Source organism: Mesoplodon bidens (genome assembly GCF_964165515.1).
Source record: "Mesoplodon bidens genome assembly, chromosome: 6".
Taxonomy (NCBI): Eukaryota; Metazoa; Chordata; class Mammalia; order Artiodactyla; family Ziphiidae; genus Mesoplodon; species Mesoplodon bidens.
This window is the reverse complement of record NC_138162.1, coordinates 101,366,058-101,390,216: the sequence shown is the minus strand read 5'-3', so window position 1 is coordinate 101,390,216 and position 24,159 is coordinate 101,366,058. Positions and strand designations below refer to the sequence as shown.

At 35.9% G+C, this 24,159-nt stretch overlaps 1 protein-coding gene across 1 annotated transcript in view; it reads left to right on the top strand.

Moving 5' to 3' along the window:
* LOC308619061 (uncharacterized protein) overlaps window positions 1–23,083 on the top strand; it is a 28,547-nt gene extending 5,464 nt beyond the window's left edge. Inside the window, exons 4-5 of the mRNA XM_081237570.1 lie at window positions 15,769–15,861; window positions 20,602–23,083. Of these exons, the coding sequence (XP_081093696.1) occupies window positions 15,769–15,861; window positions 20,602–21,689 (1,181 nt within the window). The 3' untranslated portion in view covers window positions 21,690–23,083. The remainder of the gene's footprint in view (window positions 1–15,768; window positions 15,862–20,601) is intronic.
* The last annotated feature ends 1,076 nt before the right edge of the window (window positions 23,084–24,159 follow it).

Genomic DNA, 24,159 nt, shown 5'->3' with positions numbered 1-24,159 from the left:
ATTAAGAACGTTTGTGATTCATGGGAGGAGTTTATAATATCAGCCTGAACAGGTGTTTGGAAGAAGTTGATTCCAGTCCTTATGGATGACTTTGAGGGGTTCCAAACTTGAGTGTAGGAAGTAACTGCAGATGTGGTGGAAGAAGCAGAAGAATTAGAATTAGAAGCAGATCCTGAAGATGTGACTGAACTGCTGCAATCCCATGGTAAAAATTTAATGGATGAGGAGTTGCTTCTTGAAGGAGCAAAGAAAGTGGTTTCTTGAGATGGAATCTACTGGTGAAGACACTCTGAAGATCCTTCAAATGACAACAAAGGATTTAGAACATTACACATTTAGTTAATAAAGTAGTGGCAGGGTTTGAGAGGATTGACTAGTTTTGAAAGAAGTTTTACTGTCTGTAAAATGCTGTCAATTTGCTTTACATATTACGGAGAAATAATTCATGAAAGGAAGAGTCTGTTGATGTGACAAACTTCATTGTTGTCTTGTTTTAAGAAACTGCCACGGCCACCCCAGCCTTCAGTAACCATCACCATTAATAGTCAGCAGCATCAACACTGAGGCAAGACCCTCCACCAGCAAGATTACCATGCACTGAAGGCTCAGTGATGGTTAGCATTTTTTAGCAATAAAGTGTTATTTTAAATTAAGATATGTACATTGTTTTTTAAGACATAATGCTGTTGCAAACTTATTAGTCTACTCTGTGTGTAAACACAGCTTTTCTATGTACTAGGAAACCAAACAATTTGTACGACTCACTTTATTGTGGTATTCACTGTATTGTTGTGATCTGCCACCACACCTGCAGTGTCTCTGACGTATGCCTGTATATGAAGAAGAAAACAATAACTGCCAAATGTTTTTAAAGTGCATGTGTTATTTATGTGGGCATTAGTAACTTATAGTAATTCTAGTTGCTCCAAATATTCACCATCATTTTGTGTTGTAAACCCGATGAGTTTTTATCCTTCTAGTGGGGGTCTGTTATATCTACTTGGGTTTCATTTATCATTTCTCTTTGGCGAATGATGATGAACAACTTTTGTATGCTATTTGTTCATTCACGTAGCTTTTAAAAAAGTAAGTTCAGATCCTTAGCCCATTTGTTTTGTTGAGTTTTTCAGCTTATAATTCAGTTGAAAGAGTTCTTTATACAATCTTAATAGAAGACTTTTATAAGATACACATGTTGAAAAATTTTTCTCCTAATCTGTGGTTGATCTTTTTAGTTGTGAAACAGTTGGGCAAAAGGTTTTTTTCATGTTGATGAAGTCCAATCTATCATTTCCTTTACTTTCCTATTCTATTCCCCCCACCCCCTATTTAATAATTTGCCTAAGAGATGTCATTCAGATTTTCTCCTCTGTTTTTTTCTAGAAATATCCTTGGTTTAGGTTTTACATTTAAGTCTTTGACTTTTTCCAGTTAATCTGTGTAAATGGTGTGAAATATAGATTGTGATTCATTTTTGCAGCTAAAGGTCTGCTTGGCTCACTGGTTATCCTTTTCTTATTCAGTTGCTTTGGCACCTTTTGAAATAAATTGTACATATATGCATAGGCTTCTCTCTGAATATCATTCTGGTTTATTGATCTAAATACCTATCTTAATAGGTATGCACTATTTGACTAGTGCACTAGTCATGCACTATTTTGATTAATCTGTGCAGTAAGTTTTCACATCAGAAGGAGTAAGTCCTCTTTAACTTTTTCTTTTGGCTATTACAGTTTCTTTTTCTTTCCCTATAAATTTTTTAAAAATTTATTTTTTCTAGTGGTGTTTTATAAGGATTGTGTTGAACGTTCAGAAGATTGGGGGGAAAATTTACATCTAATAATATTGAATTTTCTGATGTGTGAACAATGTCCTTCCTTTTCCTTAGCTTTTAATGTTCCTTTGCAGTGTGTTACAGTTTTCACTTATGTGTCTTCAGCCTTTTTTGTGAGATGTATCCTTAAATCTTTTGATGCTATCTGTAATGATACTTTTAAAAACTTCAATTTCCAGTTGTTTTTTGGATTTAAGTAGAAATATAATTCATGTTCATTGATGTTGTTTATCTCTGTTTTGCTAACTTCACTTGTTACTTCTACTAGATGTCTTGAAGATTCCTTAGACTATTTTATATATTAAATAATATGATTTGTAAATAAAGATATTTTTATGTTTTTCTAATCTGTATGCGTTTTAATTTCTTTTTTGAACAGGCCAGGATTTAATGTGAAGAATTTATTTATTATTTACAACTAAGTATGATGTTAGTCATAGGCCTTAAATAGTTGCTCATTGTCACCTATTTCTTTTCTTTCTATTCCTAGTGCTGTAAAATTAATATCATTTCTTCCTTAAAAGTTCATACTAGAATTCATTACAGAAGCAATCTGGACCTGGAATTTTCTTTGTCAGAATTTTTTTTTTAATAACAACTTGACTGAGGTAGAATTCGTGTACCAAAAGTTCACCTAATTTAATTGACGCAATTGAGTATTTTTTAATATGTTCACAGAGATATGGAACTATCACCACTATTTAATTTTAGTATATTTTCATCACCCCAAGAAGAAACCCTAATCTACTAATCTACTCTGTGTCCATAGAGATTTGCCTATTTTGGAGGTTTCATATAAGTAGAATCACAAAATATATAGCTTTTTCTGAGCGGCTTCTTCTACTTAGCATGATCTTTTTAAGGTTCATCAGTGTTATAATATGTATCCGTAATCAAATTCAGTTTCTGGTTAAGTAATATTTGATTTTATGGATATATCACATTTTGTTTTTCCATTGGTGGGCTTTGGGTTGTTTCCATTTTGACTATTAATGAATAATGCTGCTAGACCAGTTGTGTTTTTGTGTGCACACAGTTTTCCATTCTACCTTGTATATACTTAGCGTAGAATTACTGGGTGATATGGTAACTCTGTTTAACAATTTTAGGAACTGCCAAAATAATTTTTCAAAGCAGTGGCACTTCTTTTACCACCCCAAGAGCAATGAATGAGGCTTCCTGTTTTTCCACATGTACCTGAATAATTGTTACTGTTTTTTTTTTTTTTAGCCCTCCTAAAAAAGTGGAGTGTGAAGTGGGATTTCATTATAGTTATGAGTTGTATCTCTCTAATTTTGAGCATTTTTAATGTGTTAATTGCTTACTGGCTGTTTGTATATATTCCTTGGAGAAATGTCTGTTCACATCCCATTCTCCATTTATAAGTTGGGTTATTTGTCTTCATTGTTTGACTTTTAAGATTTTTTTAATATAATCTGGATATAAGTCTCTTTATCAGTTATATGTTTTGTAAATATTTTCTTCCATTCTGTGAGTTGTCTTTTCACTTTCTACATAGAGCTCTTTGAATCGCAAAAGTTTTTTATTTTGACAATATCCAGCTGGCCTATTTTCTCTTTTCCTCTTTTTTGTCAAATCTCAGAAAACTTTGCCTAACTCAAAGTCAAAAACATTTACTCCTATTTTTTTCTGTATATTTTATAATTTTTTTCTCTACATTTAGGTCTGTTATTCATTTTGAGTTAATTTTTATAGATGGTATGTGTTACAACTTCATTCTTTTGCGTGTGAGTAGTGGTGTTTTCCAACATCATTTGTTGAAAAGACTATATTTTTCTGATTGAACTGTAGCACCCTTGTTGAAATTCAGTTGTCCATAGATGTAAGGGTTTATTTCTGTCCTCTCACTTATATTCCATTGGTCTCTATTTTTATTTTTATAATGTTTATTCTCACACCAGTACTATCTTAATAGTATAGTATGTTATTGTGATTTATAATAAGAAAGAAGATTTGGTCTTCATCCCTGTTCCTGGCACAGAGTTCTAAATCCCTTGCGATTTCCTAAGTGTAAGAGAGATTGAGGTGTCTTTTGTTATTCTTAACAAGACCCTTTCAACCATGCCATAGTTCATGTTAATGAGGTAGCATTTGGAACCCCCCTGAGGATGTAGGCTTGTTGCCAGGAATACCAATCAAGTGATTTGAGGGTTGGGACATTCAGGCCCACCCCCTGACCTCCAGGGGTTGACTTAATTACTAATAACAGTTATTCCTACATAATGAAATCTCCATAAAAATTTCTGAACTCTAGGGTTCAGAGAGCTTTGTTGTTGCTGAACACTTGTAGGTGGTGGGAGGTTGATGCTCCTGGACAGGGCATGGAAGCTTTGCCCTATGCAGCTTTTTCATGTGGCTGCTTCTGAGTTGTATGCTTTGTAATAAACATGGCGATCTATTAATAGTAAGTAAACTGTTTTCCTGAGTTCTGTGAGCCATTCTAGCAAATTCAACTTGAGGAGAAGGATGTGGGAACCTCCCATTTATAGCTAGTTGGTCAGTAGCACAGGTAGTAACCCGGGCTTGTAATTGACATCTGAAGTGTGAGGAGAGGCAGTCTTGCGGGACTGAACCCCTAGCCTGTGAGATCTGATGCAAACTCCAAGTAGATATGTCAGAACTGAATTGAATGTAGGACACCTTGCTTGTATTGCAGAGTTGCCTGGTAGTGGGAAAAACCTCTACACATTCAGTGACCAGCAGTGAAGTAGTATTGAGAATACAGAAGTATTTTGTGGGTGGAGACAGTAATATAGATGAGAAACAGGAGTGTTTTCCATAACAGAGTAATTGAAATTGAATAGTGTGAGCCCTCCAAGTTTTTTTCTTTATCAAGGTTGTTTTAGCTATTCTGGGTAACTTGCATTTCCATAATTTTAGGATTGGTTTGTCAATATCTGTAAAAGAGTAGAGCTGAGATTTTGAGAGGGTTTGACTGAATCTGTAGCTCAACTCCTGGAGTATTGCCATCTTGACAACTATCATTCTTCTGACCCATGAACATGGAGATTATCTGTCTTTCCATTTATTTAGGCCTTTTAAAATTTATTGCAATGATATTTTGTGGCTTTAAATGGGCAAGATTTATACTTTCGTTAAAGCTATTCTAAGTATTCTGTTTGATGCTATTGTAAATGGAATTATTTTCTTTATTTCATATTTGGATTGCTTATTGCTAGTGCATAGAAATACAGCTGAGTTTTGCATATTTATCTTGTATTCTGAAACCTTGATGAACCTGGTTATTAGCTTTCAGAAGTTTATTTATTTATTTCTAGATACCTTAGGATTTTCTGTACTGATTTGGTTTACCTTGCCCTTCCTTTCTTTGCTGTTTTATGATAAAATTTAAGCTCATGAATTGAGACTTGGTTTTGCTTTATTATTTTTATTTATTTATTTTTAATGAATTTATTTTTGGCTGCGTTGGGTCTTCGTTGCTGCACGCAGCCTTTCTCTAGTTGCAGTAAGTGGGGCCTACTCTTTGTTGTGTTGTGTGGGCTTCTTGTTGCGGTGCGCGGGCTTCTCATTGCGGTGGCTTCTCGTTGCGGAGCACGGGCTCTAGGTGCGCAGGCTTCAGTAGTTGTGGCGTGTGGGCCCAGTAGTTGTGGCTCACAGGCTCTAGAGCGCAGGCTCAGTAGTTGTGGCACACGGGCTTAGTTGCTCTGCAGTGTGGGATCTGCCTGGACCAGGGCTTGAACCCGTGTCCCCTGCATTGACAGGAGAATTCTTAACCACTACGCCACCAGGGAAATCCCGGTTTTGCTTTTTTAATGTAAGCATAAGGCTCTCTATTTTCCTTTGAAAACTGCTTTAGCTGCATCACACAAGTTTTGTTGTTGTGTTTTTATTTTCATTTAATCCAAGATATTTTTAAAAATGTTCTGTGATTTCTTGTTTGATCTTATTGGTTTTGTAGAATTTGTTTACTTTCCAACTATTTGTTTCATAATTTCATATTGTTATAATTTTTATATCCTTTGTTTGTGTGTCACTCTGGATAATATTTCATGTATGGTTCAATCTTATTGAATGTACTGAAATTTGTCTTACGGCCTAGCATATGATCCTGGGAAATGTTCCATATGTGACTGAAAAGAGTACTTTTTCTTGATGGGTATTAGTTCCAGTGGGCTGATCGTATTGCTGAAGTCTTCTGTATCCTTTTAATATCTTACCTACTTGTTTTATTAAATATTGAGAAAGGAATTTGAGTATCTGAGTATAATTTGTGTGTTATCTTCTTTTTTAACAAGATTTGCTTCAGGCATTTTGAAGCTCTGTTTTTAAGTGGCAAAGCACTTAGGATTGTTACATCCTCCTGATGCATTTTCCCTTTTAACATTTTGCATTGTTTATTTTTATTCCTGGTAGTATTTCTTTTCCTGAATTTTGTTTGGTACTGTATAGTCAGTCAGACTATCATTTGCTTATTGTGTGCTTTGTGTGATATAAGTTTTTCTGTCCTTTTATTTCTAACCTGTGTCTTTACATTCACAGTCAGTTTCTAAGAGACAGAATGTTTGTTTTACTTTTTATTAGCACTGATAATTTTTGTGTTTTAGCAAAATGTTCATATCACTTATATTTAATGTTATCTTTGTGGTTGAATTTGAAACCTTGCTGTTTACCTTCTAGTTTTTTGTCTTTTTTCCCCCCTTTTTCCTGCCTTCTCTGTGATTAATTCGTTCCCCCCCACCCCCAACCTTTTTTTTTTCTTTGGCTGCACTGTGTGGCATGCAGGACCTCAGTTCCCTGACCAGGGATTGAACCCGGGCCCTCAGCAGTGAAAGCACAAGTCCTAAGCACTGGACCACCAGGGAATTCCCTTAACTACTTATTTTTAATGAATTTCCTTTAACCACTTTTGGCTTCTGAGATATACTTGTTTGTATTTTTAGTGGTTTCTAAATATACATCTCTAAAGTGTAAGTCTGCCTTCAAAAAATATCTTGTTACTTCAACTGTGTTATTACAGAATATTTTCCTTTCCTGTCTTTCATCCTTTGTGTTCTTGTTGTCATTTATTTTACTTCTGCGTATCTTGTAATCCACATAATACATTGTTTTCTTCTTATAAAATGTTATTTGCACTTTAATACATTTTTAAAATGAGAACAATGTGTTTTTAAAATGAGAACAATAACTTGTACAAAATGTTATTTGCACTTTAATATATTTTTTAAATGAGAACAATGTATTTATATATTGTCCATTTACATTTCTCTTTATGTCTTTTGTGTAGATTCATATTTACACTTGGTATAATTTTTTAAAATCCAGATGACTTAACTTTTCTTTTAGATCTGGTCAGCTGGCAATGGGTTTTAATTATTCATTTGTCTAAAAGAGTCATTATATTTTTGGATAATTACTAGCACTTTGAGTTTGCTCAGGATTCCACACACTGGTCTGGGGAGACAAGAGGAACCTAACTTGATTGGGACAGGTGAAAGTTAATACTTAATTTTGGGTCCTTTATTTAGCAGAGAAAGTTAGTAAGAATAATGTACTGAATTTGTAAGGTAAGCACGAACAGTTTGAAAATCTCATGTTTGGGCATACTGACTTTTTTTTTAAAGCTGCCATTTAGAATAAATCACAGGGGAACAGAAATGTTTGCTATTCTAATATTAAAGACTTTTGAATCATCTGGGAAAATTTGTTAGAAATGCAGATTCTCATATGTCACCCCAGAGCCACAACTTAAGAACCACTAGAGTAATAAAGTGCTCAGTTGGCCGGGTGCCCTTTGAAATTAATGAGGAATTCCTAGAGGCACTGAATATGGCAGTCTCTTAGGACCATATGGCCCTTTGACTTGGGAGTCCCAGTGACCTTTTCAGAGTGCCTTTGAGGTCAAAAGTCGCCATAACGACATTAAGGTATTAGCCTTTTGCACCATTCACAAGCAAACAATGCAGTTTCCAAATAACTATATAATTGGAACATAACAAAATGAATGCAAAAGCACATGAGAACCTACATGTCTTATTAAAGAGATCTATGTCAGTTTTTATATCTGATGTAAATATTGGTAATCCTTATAACAAAACCCTTTGGAGTCTTTTAGTGTTTTTCTCCTCTCCAGGGAGTATATTGTCCTGCCTTGAAGTTCAGTTTTGGACTTTTGTTTTAACTCTGTTTTCTCAACATGTTCATGTTTTTCTCTATCTTCTTTAACCTATGGAGTGTATTAGAATAGCAGCTTTGAGGTCCTTGGAAGCAAATTTAATCTCAGATGACATTTTTTCTTCTGTCCCATTGATTGACTTGTTTCCTGGTCATGAATCATGTTTTCCTTCTTTTCATACTTGGCCATTTTTTTTAAATTTAATTTTAATTTTATACTGGGGTATAGTTGATTTATAATGTTGTAGTAGTTTCAGGGTACAGCAGAATGATTTAGTTTTACATATTCATATAAGCATTCTTTTTCAGATTCTTTTTCCATATAGATTAGTATAGAATATTGAGTAGAGTTCCCTGTACTATAAAGTATATCCTTGTTTATTTTATATATAGTAGTGTGTATATGTTAATCCCAAACTCCTAACTAGTCCCTCCCCCGCCTTTCCCCTTTGGTAACCATAAATTTGTTTTCAAATTTATGAGTCTGTTTCTGTTTTGTAAATAAGTTCACTTACATCATTTTTTTAGATTCCACATGTAAGGATATCATGTTATATTTATCTTTCTCTGTCTGACTTCACTTAGTGTGATAATCTCTAGGTCCATCTGCAAATGGCATTATTTTATTCTTTTTGCTGCAAATGTTGCAAATGGCGTTATTTTGTTCTTTTTTATGGCTGAGTAATATTCCATTGTAGATATGCACCACATCTTAAATTTATTTTTATTTATTTTATTTTTTTGCGGTACGTGGGCCTCTCACTGTTGTGGCCTTTCCCGTTGCAGAGCACAGGCTCCGGACGCACATGCTCAGCAGCCATGGCTCACGGGCCCAGCCGCTCCGCGGCACGTGGGATCTTCCCGGACCGGGGCACGAACCCGTGTCCCCTGCATCGGCAGGCGGACTCTCAACCACTGCGCCACCAGGGAAGCCCTGCACCACATCTTTATCCATTCCTCTGTCAATGGACACTTAGGTTGCTTCCTTGTCTTGGCTACTGTAAATAGTGCTGCAGTGAACATTGGGATGCATGTATCTTTTTAAATTATGGTTTTCTCTGGTTATATGCCCAGGAGTGGGATTGCTGGGTCATATGGTAGTTGTATTTTTAGGTTTTCAAGAAACCTCCATACTGTTCTCCATAGTGCTTGTACCAAATTACATTACCACCGACAATGGAGGAGGTTTCCCTTTTCTCCATACCCTCTCCAGCATTTATTGTTCATAGACTTTTTGATGATGGCCAGTCTGACTGGTGTGAGGTGATACATCATTGTAGTTTTGATTTGCATTTCTCTAATTATTAGAGATGTTGAGCATCTTTTCCTGTGCTTTTTGGCCACCTGTATGTCTTCTTTGGAGAAATGTCTATTTACATCTTTTGCCCATTTATTGATTGTTTTGTTTTGTGGGGTTTTTTTGATATTGAGCTTCATGAACTGTTTGTATATTTTGAAGATTAATCCTTTGTCAGTTGCTTTCTTTGCAAATATTTTATCTCATTCTGTAGATTGTCTTTTTGTTTTGTTTATAGTTTCCTGTGCTGTGCAAAAGGTTTTAAGTTTAATTAGGTCTGTTTATTTGTTTTTATTTTTATTACTCTAGGAGGTGGATCTAAATAGATGTTGCTGCAATTTATGCCAGAGTGTCTGCCTGTGTTTTCCTCTAAGAGTTTTATAGTATCTGGCCTTACATTTAGGTCTTTAATCCATTTTGAGTTTATTTTTGTCTATGGTGTTAGAGAATGTTCTGGTGTCATTCTTTTTACATGTTGCTGTCCAGTTTTCCCAGCACCATTTATTGAAGAGGTTGTCTTTTGTCCATTGTATGTTCTGGCCTCCATTGTTGTAGATTAATTGACCATAGTTGTGTGGGTTTATTTCTGGGCTTTCTATCCTGGTCCATTGGTCTGTATTTCTGCTTTTGTGCCAGTACCATACTGTTTTGATGACTGTAGCTTTGTAGGATAGTCTGAAGTCAGGGAGTCTGATTCCTCCAGCTCCATTTTGCTTTCTCAAGATTGCTTTGGCTATTCAGGGTCTTTTTTGTCTCCATATAAATTTTCAATTTTTTTGTTCTAGTTCTGTGAAAAATGCCATTGATAATTTGATACGGATTACATTGGATCTGTAGATTGCCTTGGGTAGAATAGTCATTTTGATAATATTGTTTCTTCCAATCCAAGAGCATGGTATATATTCCCATCTGTTTGTGTCATCTTCAGTTTCTTTCATCAGCGTCTTATAGTTTTCAGAGTACAGGTCTTTTGCTTCCTTAGGTAGGTTTATTCCTAGGTATTTTATTCTTTTTGATGTGATGGTAAATGGGATTGTTTCCTTAACTCCTCTTTCTGATCTTTCATTGTTAGTGTATAGGAATGCAAGAGATTTCTGTGCATCAGTTTTGTATCCTGCAAACTTACCAAATTCACTAATTAGCTCTAGTAGTTTTCTTGTAGCATCTTTAGGATTTTCTATGTATAATAGTGTGTCATTTGTGAACAGTGACAGTTTTACTTCTTCTTTTCCAATTTGGATTCCTTTTGTTTCTTTTTCTTCTCTGATTGCGATGCCTAGGACTTCCAAAACTATAAAAGTGAATAAAAGTGGCAAGACTGGGGATCCTTGTCTTGTTCATGATCTTAGAGGAAATGCTTTCAACTTTTCATGGTTGAGAATGATGTTAGCTGTGGGCTTGTCATATATGGCCTTTATTATGTTGAGGTAGGTTTCCTCTATGCCCACATTTGGAGAATTTTTATAATAAATGGGTGCTGAATTTTGTTGAAAGCTTTTTCTGCTTCTGTTGAGATGATGCTACAGTTTTTATTCTTCTGTTTGTAAATGTGGTGTATCATACTGATTGATTTGTGCATATTGAAGAATTCTTGCATCTCTGGGATAAATCCCACTTGGTCATTGTGTATGATCCTTTTAATGTATTGTTGAATTTGGTTTTTTAGTATTCTGTTGAGTATTTTTGCATCTATGTTCATCAGTGATATTGGCCTGTCATTTTCTTTTTTGTGGTGTCTTTGTCTCGTTTTGGTATCAGGGTGATGGTGGCCTCATAGAACAAGTTTGGGAGTATTCCTTCCACTGCAATTTTTTGGAAGAGTTCCAGAAGGATAGGTGTTACCGCTTCTCTAAATGTTGATGGAATTCGCCTGTGAAGCCATCTGGTCCTGGACTTTTGTTTCTTGGAAATTTTTTAATCACAGTTTCAATTTCAGTACTTGTGATTGGTCTGTTTATATTTTCTATTTCTTCCTGGTTCAGTCTTGGGAGATTGTACCTTGCTAAGAATTTGTCCATTACTTCTAGGTTGTCCATTTTATTGGCATATAGTTGCTTGTAGTAGTCTCTTATAGATCCTTTGTGTTTCTATGGTGTGAGTTATAACTTCTCCTTTTTCTTTTCTAATTTTATTGATTTGAGCCCTCTCCCTTTTTTTCTTGATGAGTCTGGCTAAAGGTTTACCAATTTTTTATCTTTTCAAAGAACCAGCTTTTAGTTTCATTGACCTTTTCTATTGTTTTCTCCATCTCTATTTCATTTATTTCTGCTCTAATCTTTATTATTTCTTTTCTTATGCTACCTTTGGAATTTGTTTGTTCTTCTTTCTCTAGTTGCTTTTGGTGTAAGGTTAGGTTGTTAATATTTGAGATTTTTCTTCTTTCTTGTGGTAAGGTTGTATTTCTATGAACTTCCCCCTTAGAACTGCTTTTGCTGCCTCCCACGTTTCAGATCATCGTGTTTTCATTTGTGTCTAAGTATTTTTTTATTTCCTCTTTGATTTCTTCAGTGATCCATTGGTTGTTTAGTAATATATTGTTTATCCTCCATGTGTTTGTGTTTTTTACAGTTTTTTTCCTTGTAGTGGATTTCTAATCTCAGAGCAGTGTGGTTGGAGGAGATGCTTGCTATGATGTAAATCTTCTTAAATTTACAGAGGCTTGATTTGTGACCCAAGATATGATCTATCCTGGAGGTTGTTCTGTGTGCACTTGAGAAGAATGTGTATTCTGCTGCTGTCTGATGGAATGTCATATAAATATCAACTAAGTCATTTAAGACTTGTGTTTCCTTAGTGATTTTCTCTGTGGATGATCTGTCCTTTGTTGAAGGTGGGCTTTAATGATAGTGGCATTAAAATCTCCCACTATTATGTGTTATTGTTGATTTCTCCTTTTATGGCTGTTAGTACTTGCCTTATATATCAAGTTGCTCCTATGTTGGGGGCATATATATTTACAATTTTTATATCTTCTTCTTGGATTAATCCCTTGATCATTATTCAGTGTCCTTATTTTCTTTTTTGTAACAGTCTTTATTTTAAAGTCTATTTTGTCTGATAAAAGATTGGTACTCCAGCTTTCTTTTGATTTCCATTTGCTTGGAATATCTTTTTCCATTCCTTCACTTTCAGTCTGTATGTGTCCCTAGGTCTGAAGTGGGTTTTTTGTAGACAACATATATATGGGTCTTGTTTTTGTATCCATTCAGCCAGCCTATAAGTCTTTTGGGTGGAGCATATCTGTATGTATGTTCTTATTGCCATTTTGTTAATTGTCTTGAATTTGTATTTGCGGGGCTTTTTTCTTCCCTTCCTCTTTTCTCTTCTCTGGTGATTTGATGACTATCTTTAGACTTGTGTTTGCCTTGCTTTTTCTTTTTTTGTGTGTGTGTATCTTCTGTAGATTTTCGGTTTATGGTTACCATAAGGTTTTGATATAGAAGTCTGTATATAAACAAGATTGTTTTAAGCTGCTGGTCTTTTAATTTCAAATGCATTTTCAATATCCTACATTTGTACCATCCTCTCCTCACAGTTGCTGGCTTTGATATCATTTCTGTGTGGATGATTTCCTACCTTTACTCTGTTTGCCTTTACCAGTGAACTTTTCCATTAATAATTTTCTTGTTTCTAGTTGTGACTTTCTTTTCATCTGGAGAAGTTCCTTTAGCATTTGTTGTAAAGGTGGTTTGTTGGTGCTGAATTCTCTCAGGTTTTACTTGTCTGTAAAACTTTTGATTTCTCCATTGAATCTGAACGAGAGCCTTGCTGGGTAGAGGATTCTTGGTTGTAGATTCTTCCCTTTCACCACTTTCAGTATATCATACCACTCCCTTCTGGCCTGCAGAGTTTCTGCTGAAAAATCAGCTCATAAGTTTATGGGAATTTTGTTCTATGTTATTTGTTGCTTATCCTTGTTGCTGTTAATATTTTCTCATTGTATTTAATTTTGTCAATTTGATTAATGTGTGTCTCAGTGTGTTCCTCCTTGGGTTTATCCTGACTGGGCCTCTGCAGTTCCTGGACTTGGGTGACTGTTTCCTTTCCCATGTTAGGGAAATCTTCAGTTATTATCTCTTCAAATATTTTCTCAGGCCCTTTCTCTCTTCTTCTGCAACCCCTATAATGTGAATATTGGTGCATATAATGTTGTCCCAGAGGTCTCTTAGACTGTTCTCATTTCTTTGCATTCTTTTTTCTTTATCTGTTCTGCAGCAGTGATTCCAACAATCTGTCTTCCAGCTCACTTATTTGTTAGTCTGCCTCATTTTTCCTGCTATTGATTCCTTCTCATGTATTTATATTTCAGCTATTGTATCGTTCAACTCTCTTCTCAAAGCTTCTAGTGCGTTATTAAACATTTCTTCTATCTTCTTCATCTGTGCCTCATTCTTTTTCCAAGATCTTGGATCATCTTTACTATCATTACTCTGTATTCTTTTTCAGTTACATTGGCTATCTCTATTTCACTTAGCTGTTATTCTGTGGTTTTACCTTGTTCCTTCGTCTGGGCCATAATTCTCTGTCGTCTTATTTTATCTAACTTTCTGTGTTTGTGGTCTCTGTTCCTCAATTTGCAGAACTGTAGTTCCTTTTGCTTCTGGTGTCTGCTCCCTAGTTGGTGAGGTTGATCCAGAGACTTGTGTAGGCTTCCTGGTTGGAGAGACTGGTGCCTGCCCTCTGGTGGGTGGAGCTGGGTCTTGTCCCTCTGGTGGGCAGGACCTTGTCAGGGGGTTTGTTTAGAGGCAGCTGTGGGGTTAGGAAGACTTTAGGCAGCCTGTCTGCTGGTGGGTGAGGCTGTGTTCCCACCTTGTAGGTTGTTTGGCCCGAGGCATCCTTGCACTGGAGCCTGTAGGCTGTTGGTTGGGTCCAGCTGTCGGTGCCAAGATGACAATCTCCCGAAGAGCTCATGGTGATGATTATTTCTTGAGGCCTCCACCAGCAGTGTACTTGCCCCCACAGACAGTCACAGCCAACCCCCACTTCTCCAAGAAACCCTCCAAGACCCACAGCTATGTCTGGCGCAGGCTCCTATGGAGTCACTGCTTTGCCCTGGTTCCTAGTGCACAAGAAACCTTGTGTTTGCCCTCCAAGAATGGAATCTCTGTTTCCCCCAGTCCTTTGGAGCTCCTGCACTCAAGCCCCGCTAGTGTTCACAGCCAAATGCTCTGGCAGCGCCTTCTCCTGATGCCAGACCCACAGACTTGGGAGCCTGACGTGGGGCTCAGAATTCTCACTCCTGTGGGAGAATCTCTGCGATATAATTATTTTCCAGTTTGTAGGCCACCTACCCAGTGAGCATGGGATTTGATTATATCACAGAAGCTCCCCGCCCACCATCTCGTTTTGGCTTCTCCTTTGTCTTTGGGTGTAGAATATCTTGTTTGGTAGGTTCAAGTCTTTTCTGTCAATGGTTGATTACAGTTGCGATTTTGATGTTTTCATGAGAGGAGGTGAGCTCAAGTTCTTCTACTCTGCCATCTTGTCTCCTGCTCCCCGCCCCATACTTGGTCATTGTTGATAGTGTGCTACATATTGTGACTTTTGCATTGTTGGCTGCTAGATTTTGTGATATTTGTTTAAATTCTTTGGTGCATTTTTTGGGGGAGTAGTAAATTACTTGAGAATAATTTTAATCCTTTCAGTGTTTGCTTCTAATATAATTTAATTCAAGTAAATCATTTAAATTAACTCAGTATTTGCTTGTTATTTCAGGTCTAGAGCATTCTTTAAGACTAACTTGGTCACACTAGTAGCACAATAATACTCTTGGATGCAGAGCATCTAATACCTCACATAGTAGAAGATCTTTCCACTCTTTCCAAACATCCTGTCTGTGTGTATGCTTAGAAAGTTTTCCACCTATTGTGTTTGGGTTCTTTTTCCTCCATTGTTGGAAACTTTCTTATATGAATGTACAAATTTTACTCAAGGTGACCTTTCTGTTAGAGCTTCCTGCCTCTCTCTCAGCGTACCTCTTTCCTCTGAAATATTTTACTCCAGAAATTCTAATTGTTTTGGCTTTCCTGAACTCTGAACTTTGCGTTCTGTAGTTCAGCAGGCTGTGATTTGGTGTCTTCTTCCTGTACCATAACCTAGAAATTCTGTTTCTTTCCCTTCTCTCAGAGCTCATGTGTAATACCTAAAGGTCATTATTTCATTGATTTTGTATGGTTCCCAGTTGTTTGGCATGTACCATTATTCCTCTTACACCATCATGGTCATGATTGGAAGTTCCTGTGCAGAGCCTTATTTAAACCTCTGTACATGTAGACTCAGTGTTATGTATCCTTATGATTCAGGGCTTTAATGGGATCAATTCCTTTTTAGATTCAGAAAAAAATTATATTGTAGTTTCCTCTCCAAAGGAAAGGTCAAATGAGCACCATCACTTTGCTACTCCTATAACTATTCCTTCCTTCACATTCATGTGCATTAAAGCCAGTTCAGCTGACCTAAATGCCATATTATTTCCCATTTACAGGGTATTATTTTACAAAACCGGATGTAATCATCAAGTTGGAGCAAGATGATCCATTGTTATTAGAGGAAGAATTTCTAAACAAGAGCCATACAGGTGAGTTGAGTACTTTAGACACAACTCCAGGGGAAGTTAGATCCAAAACGGTCAGTTAGAGGTGGACATTGTGAAATAGTTTAAACACTTTTCTTTGTGAGAACTTATATCTTAAAGTGTGTAAAGAGTATACCAAATATGATATAAATGAGTGTAAGAAAAGGGATGGAATATTAGCACATTGATTTTCTCATCTTACAGATAGTAAGCTTCAAGATACAGTACAAACCCAAATACATAGATGATTATTCTAAATATAAATGATATAAACATTTCCAATTCAAACATGCAATTTAGCAGTCATTCACATGGGGAATTTCCTCTAGTTTTATGCATTGTTACCTTAGAAGTCAAGAGTCAGTAAATCATGTATTTGGTCCTGGTTTCTCTGTTGTTTCTGTGGCCTTTTTAATATCTCTACACTAGACCATTTCATATTGATTACAGCACCTTTATGACATGTTTTAATAATGAGCTGATCAAATTTCAAAACATACTCATGAGATTTTTTTTGACTTTATGCTAAACCTTGAATTTAACTTTGAAAAATTGAATTCAGCCTTGACTGAGATTAATGAATCCTGAATTTTTTTTTTTTATGTTTTCTTAATTTACCACTTTGAATTTCTGATTTTCCAAATTAATTTTAGGTATGTCTCAAATACAGTCTAATAGCATTTTCTTTTAATAGTTTACATTAGCCCATTCATATTGATTGGCAGTTACTTCTAAATGCTGTTTCTGTGTATAATGTTACAGAAGCTCTTCAGTAATAGCCCTGCTTTCTTTTCTTTTTAGAATAAGTGTGTTTTTCTCCTAATAACATAGTTAGGTTGTACTTTGGCTTAAGGTGTGACCATAAAAATTTATAATCTCATGCAATTGCCTAATGATCCATTTATTTAGACAATGTCTAGTAATCACCTGATGTGTAACCAGTTATGAAATTAAAATGCTTACTTTCTCTTCCTTCCCATATTTTAACACCCAATTTTAGTTTCTTTTATAATCTCTCTTAGTTTTTACCTCTTCAATATCATTGTGACTGTTACTTGATTTTTCAGCTGTAAGTTATGTATTTGGCTTCCTAGCTTTTCAAGATGTGAAAAACATCAGGATTACATCTCATTACTTTTGTTACATCTTACTTTTCTGATATTGAATATATTTTTTCTAAACGTCCAAATTCTTAAGGCCTCTAAAAGAGAGTTGTAAAACAGCACAGAAATGAGAGTAATTAATTCCTATAAATTTTATGAGTGATATGACATGTAATGATGCAGAAGCTTGAGAAAGACCTGATGTTTTTCTGATCCAGTCATATTCTGTTTCTTTATGAGAATTATAATTCCATGGGTGGTCACTCTGTACTATTTCTTATGGACAGAATAGTTGTATGTATATTTATGCTGAGTTTCATACTTTCATAACCATGAGGAGACAAACAGTGGGAAATGATATTTGTTATAAATATACCTCAGAAAGAATTTATTTCTGTAATACATAAGGAATTCAGATCTTAAGACAGATATCTCCTTAGTATGGCCTTCTATGACTGTCATATTTTAAATGTCACTCCTGTGTCAAACAGTCTTATTTCCTCCTTTTTTCTGTTTCATTTTTCTCCCAACCACTCAACACCTAATATACTATTGTGAAGTATGAATTTTTCCCTCTGTCTCTTTCCCCTGGAATATAAGCTCTCTGAGAGCAGATATTTAAAATATTTTATTTTCTGATTCAGTACCTGGGACAAAAACTTGGGACTCAAATGTATGTTAAATATTAAACTACTAAAATTGTTAGTAAAAAGCCAAGCATCCTATTTAGAAGAGTCAAAGTCCATAAAGAGGCATTTCTCAAAGGGGATGAATGGCATAGATGAAAAAAAATGCTTACTCTGGGAAGCACAAATTCAAATCAGATCACACTGTAGTATGATGTTCTTCCCACTCAATTTTCAAACATGGAGAAGTTTTATGATTCCAAGAGTAGGATGATATGCAAGGAATCATCAACAAGGCAGGAGCAGTATTAATTGGTATTTGGGAAAACAGATTAGCATTTTCTTTAAATTTTAACATACCTGTTCCCCATGACTCAGTAGTTTCACTCCCAGGTTTATCTTCTAGAGTTTCTTATACATTTTCACTGGGAGACAAAATAAGACACTCTTCATACAACATTTGTAAAAAGCCCAATTTTGGAAGGAACCTCAATACTAATTTACATGTGAACTTAAAGTTAAACCATGATATAATAATACAGTGGAATATTACACACTGCAGGACAACCATGGTCTATGAAGCTAAAATGAAAATTATGCATATGAAATCAAGCAGCAAAAGTCTATTGGTAGAAAAATGCCATATAAATAATGGTCAGAAACAAAAAACTGAATAGTATCTTGTTATTTGGAACAGAATGTTAAAACATACACACATACAAAAATTAAGATGTACTTAAAATGAATGTGTGTGGGTAAATTATTTGGTGTATTATAATGCACCAGAAGAGAATATTCCCTACTTTATTCCTGCCTCTTCTGGGACATTATATATAATTAATATTGTATAGTTAGTTACACTGGATTGACCATAAGGTTGGAGAGAGGTATTTCATACTTATTGATGCAGCAGTCAAATTTCTTTGACTAAGCCAGTGTAACTGAGAGTGGTCTGGGTAGCTCTGAAACATACTGCATTTAAAAAAATATGTATATATATATATATATATATATATATATATTTTTAAATTTATTTATTTACTTTGGCTGCATTGGGTCTTTGTTGCTGTGCGCAGGCTTTCTCTAGTTGCAGTGTGTGGGGGCTACACTTCATTGTGGTGCACAGGCTTCTCTTGTTTCGGAGCACAGGCTCTAGGCACATGGGCTTCAGTAGTTGTGGCTCATGGTCTCTAGAGTGCAGGCTCAGTAGTTGTGGCGCACAGGCTTAGTTGCTCTACAGCATGTGGGATCTTCCCAGACCAGGGCTCAAACCCCTGTCCCCTGCATTGGCAGGCAGATTCTTAACCACTGCAGCACCAGCGAAGTTTCATACTGCATTTTTAAGGACTACTAATTTATTTCATATCACAGAGGAGTGCAAAAATAATCAGAGAATGAGAGTTCTGTTTCAGATTTAGGAGCACAAAGCTTCATGAAATATATTTTATAGGCTCTAAGAAAGTATCAGTTGAAAGAGGAACCATTATTTTAGGGGTAGCTAAAAAACTGTCAACATGCCATTAATTTTAAGATGAATCCTGATTTAAGTGATAATAATTTGCTTAAAAATGTGTGTGCCTCAATATGCATGTGTGCTCTCCATCTATTCATTGTTAAGATGAATGGTATAGGCGGTACTTATTGTGAGAGTGTTAATTAGTGTTGGGGAGCTCTAAGAAGGTATTTTCTTAGTCAAGTTTAGAGAATAGTATTGCCTCAAAAGATATCTAGATTAATCTTTAATCCTTAAGTTGGGATATAGAGTTACTTAGAGAAAGGATTGTGAGTAGAAGATAAATGTTGAAACTGAAAAATATTATTGTAGTTAAGGAACCACTGCTAGGAGACAAATAGCCTGGCCAGGCTAGATTGGAAAATATGGAGTTGTGAAATGGTAGCTAGAATATCTAATGTGCCTGGAGTTGTTAAAAAAAAAAGTTGTTTTCCAGAATGATGCCACTTAACTCCTGTTTTCTGTTGTATTTAGAGTAGTGTGTTCAGTGCCACCTTAGGTTTTAGCATAGGGCTGGCATTTTACATCAAAGGTTAAAATAGCCTAGGTAAGATCAGTCACACATATGAAAGAAACTTTTATGTGAAATGAATAAAAAGGGTATTTCTAAATGGGCTTTTGGAAACAGGTTGAAACATGCTATTTATGGATATCAGTTAATAGAAACTAAGTATGTTGAGAAGTAGGTGGAATGCTTATATAGAGATTAGTCATGGTTAAGACTAGTTTCAGGAGAGTGAGTAATTATAGTGAAAGTGGAAACTTATGATTTGATGTTCAAGAGAGGTTTGTTGTTGAACAACCCTGGTATAGTAAACTAAGGCATTAGAGCCAGCATACAGAAGTGAATTCATTCTAGGTCAAATTATGGTTTTACCTCTCATCACTTTTCCACTTCTTGTACATTTGTATTTCTGTGAGTAACTCCAGGAGGATTTGAGCTTGAGCTATAGAATTGTTTCTATAATCAGGAGAAAATTAGTGCAATTATAAATTTATTTTAGTGTTGATGTGTTTAGAATAGAAAAGGGTGGACTCCAGCCAGAAGCTGGTAGACTTCCCACTGTAATCTCTAGTTGGAAGTATAAGGACCTGGACATTGTTATTCTTCCTCAGTCCAATCCCTTCTTTGATCTATCATTTGAAAACCCTTATTAACTGATTTTTCTTAAATTCTACCTACTGCTCATAATCAGTCATCCCAGTCTCTCATTTTCAGCTTTCCTGAGTGAACCACTTTTGAGAGTCCTATTATCTATTTACCATTCATTTCCTTATTTTTAAAATGCCAACTATATAGTAATAATCATCATAATTTTGTTGTCCTTTTTTCTCAGGGAGTATAGGAATAGTATAAACATTTGGAATGTTTATTTCAGGGAGGCTTGGTGCCTAGAAAGCAAATAGTTAAATACAATATAGCACATATATATAAAGGCTGCATCCTATAAGAAATGTGTTTAATGTTCATAAGACATTTTTATTTTCTTTATTTTATAAGACAGCAAACTTGATAACCTCTTAGAGCAAAGTCTGGCAAATCAAGGAAAATACTTGCAGGAAGACTTTTTTGCTCAACTTCAGAATAAAGACACAGTTGAGGAAACTTTCTGCCCGAAGTTACACTTCAGAGAACATCAGAGCACTCACTCAGAAATAAAGACCTTTGAAATTGGAGGCGACTTAAGCCCTGATGCAGCCCTTACCATTCCCCAGACATATGACTCAAAAGGGAGCTTCTGTCATGATACCATATTTTGGCAAACCTCGCCCGCTCAGACTACCTTTAGTGTACATCAAAGAACTCAAATAAGGGTGAAACCCTATGGATGTAAAGAATGTGGAAAATTCTTCTCTAGGAAGTATTACCTTATTGGACATCAGAGAACTCACAGTGGGGAGAGACCTTATGCATGTAACGAATGTGAGAAAACTTTTACCCACACGTCACACCTCAGAGATCATCAGAGAACTCATACAGGGGAGAAACCATATGTATGTAGTGAGTGTGGGAAAGCTTTTAGCCATAAGTCAACCATAAAAAGACATCAGAGAAGTCACACAGGTGAGAAACCCTATGAGTGTAATAAATGTGGAAAAGTTTTCTATACAAAGTTTCACCTCACTGAGCATCAGAATAGTCACACAGGGGCAAAACGTTATGAATGTAGTGAGTGTGGAAAATCTATCTGTAGGAAATCATACCTCGTTGTGCATCAGAGAATTCACACAGGGGAGAAACCCTATGAATGTAATCAGTGTGGAGTATTTTTCTATAGGAAGTCATACCTCACTGGACATCAGAGAACTCATAGTGGGGAGAGACCTTATGCATGTAATGAATGTGAGAAAACTTTTACCCACATGTCAAACCTCAGAGAACATCAGAGAACTCATACAGGGGAGAAACCTTATGAATGTAGTGACTGTGGGAAAGCTTTTAGCCATAAGTCAACCCTAAAAAGACATCAGAGAAATCACACAGGGGAGAAACCCTATGAGTGTAATAAATGTGGAAAATGTCTCTCTAGGAAGTCTCACCTCACTCGGCATCAAAATTCACACAAAACAGAAACCTTAGCAGTGTAGTAAGTGTGGAAAATCCTTCTGTGAAAATTCTCATCTACCTCTGCATCAGTGAATTCATGGAGGAGAAACCCAATGAATGGGTTGCATGTGAGAAAGTTTTTAGCTAGATGCCAGTCCTAAAGAGTTCAGAGAACTCATAATGGGGAGAAATCCTATTAGTAATGAACATGAGAAAGTTTTCCCCTATAAACTAAACCTCAGAGTACATCAGACAGTCCCCACGTGGGAGAAACCCGATCAACGTAGTAAACTTTAGAAAACTTAAAGCAGCAACCCAGGCCTAAGAACACATCAGAGAAGTCACACGGGGAAATCCCATTAACATGATGAATATGGGAAAGCTTTTAGCCAGAAGTCAGGTCTTAGGAAACATCAGACTGAGAAACTCTGTGAATGTAATGGATATGGGGAAACTTTGACTGGAAGTGCAGCATCAGAGAACTCAGGGGAAGATCAATGAATATAATAAACCTGGAAATTTTCTCTTCGAGAAGTCAACCATCAATCAACAAAACTCACAGAGAAATCCCTCATGTGTATTGCATATGGATAGTGTTTCAACCAGATTTCAGCCCTCATTGGACATTAGAGGACTCACACAAGAGGTAAATCCTTGAAATTAATCATTTATAAACAGTCCACCAGACTACTCAGCCGGTGTTCGAAATTTACACAGGAAAAAAATCCTGTGAAGGTAAGTGATGAGGAAAACTTTTCTACCCAAAGACCACCTTCAATTTAATTGTACTGGAATCCAACATGAGGGTAGTGGGAATTATGCACTTTTTATGTAAAAACTATCATTATGTAAATATGTTAGAGGATACATTTGGATAGTTAAAATACCTCATGTTCCTATTTTCTCTTACTGTTTTCTGGCCAGTGTATAAAAGATATACAATTGTTACTGAATTGCCTCTTCAGGAAAGAAGCCAAACAGTGTTTTCTGCAAGACTTTTATTGTCTCAGGGTCACCAGTGCATTTAGTGTGAACATTATATTCATTATGCAAAAGTCATATGCAGAGTCATTTGAAGAACAAGTCTGATTCAATTGAGTTGCTGTGAACAGTGATACTCACAATTTACCCTGTAAACAGAAAAAGAAGTTGTATTTCCATTCTCCTTTAGTTCAAAATATTTTAAAATTATCTGGGACTCTTTTGATCTACATGTTATTTAGAAGTGTGTTGTTCAGTCTGCAAATGTTTTGATATTTCTGGCTGTTTTTTAAATAATTCATTAATTTTTAATTCTTTAATTAATTCTTCAAAAGCTTCATTGTCTTTTGAATTGTGCATTGTGACCCACAATGTTGTCTATCTCAATCAAAGTGCCATCTGAGCTTAAAAATGTGTATTCTGCTGTTGTAGAATAAAGTATTCTATAAATGTTGATTAGATCCCATTGATTGATGGTGCTGCTCAGTTCAACTGTGTCCTTGTTTCGACTGATGAATCCATTAAGTACAAATGGAAGTTTGTTGAAATCTCAAACTATAATTGTTTTCAGTTCTTTTTTTTTTAATTTATTTATTGACTTTTGGTTGTGTTGGGTCTTTATTTCTGCACGTGAACTTTCTCTTGTTGCAGCAAGCGGGGGCTACTCAGCATTGCGGTGCTCGGGCTTCTCATTTCTGTGGCTTCTCTTGTTGCGAAGCAGGCTTAGTAGTTGTGGCGCATGGGCTTAGTCACTCTGCGGCATGTGGGATCTTCCTGGACCAGGGCTCAAACCCGTGTCCTCTGCATTGGCAGGCAGATTCTTAACCACTGTGCCACCAGGGAAGTCCCAGTTCTTGCCTCCTATTTTGATCTGTTTTTAGACACATACTCTTGAGGCTTGTTCTATCTTCTGCTGAGTCTACCCCTTTATCATTATGTAATGCTCCTCTTTATTCCTGATAATTTTCCTTTTGTTAATTCAGCTTTGTCCGAAAGTAATAAAGCTACTGTAGTTTACTTTTGTTTTTGTTGTTTTTTAATGGCTTATTAAATTTTATTTATTTATTTATTTGGCTTAGTTGCAGCACACCAGACCCTTTGGTGTGGTACATGTTCTCTTCATTGCGGCTCACAGTCTTCTCTTTAGTTGTGTCACAGAGGCTCCAGAGCATGCGGGCTCAGTAGTTGCGGTGTGCAGGCTTAGTTGCCCTGTGGCATGTGAGATCTTAGTTCCCCAACCAGGGATCGAACCCATGTTCCCTGCATTGGAAGGCGGGATTTTAACCACTGGACCACCAGAAAGTCCCTTCATCCCTTTACTTTTAATATATCTTTTTACATTCAAAGGGGTTTTGTATAGATAGCATATATTTGGGTCTTTTTTAAATCCACTCTGAGATTGTTTTTTCATTGGTATATTTAGATAATTCACATATATCTGCCCTGTTTTAAAATATTTATTCATTGTACTTTTTCATTCTTCTCTTTTTCTGCCTTGTGTAATTTTAACTGTGCATTTTATGTGATTGC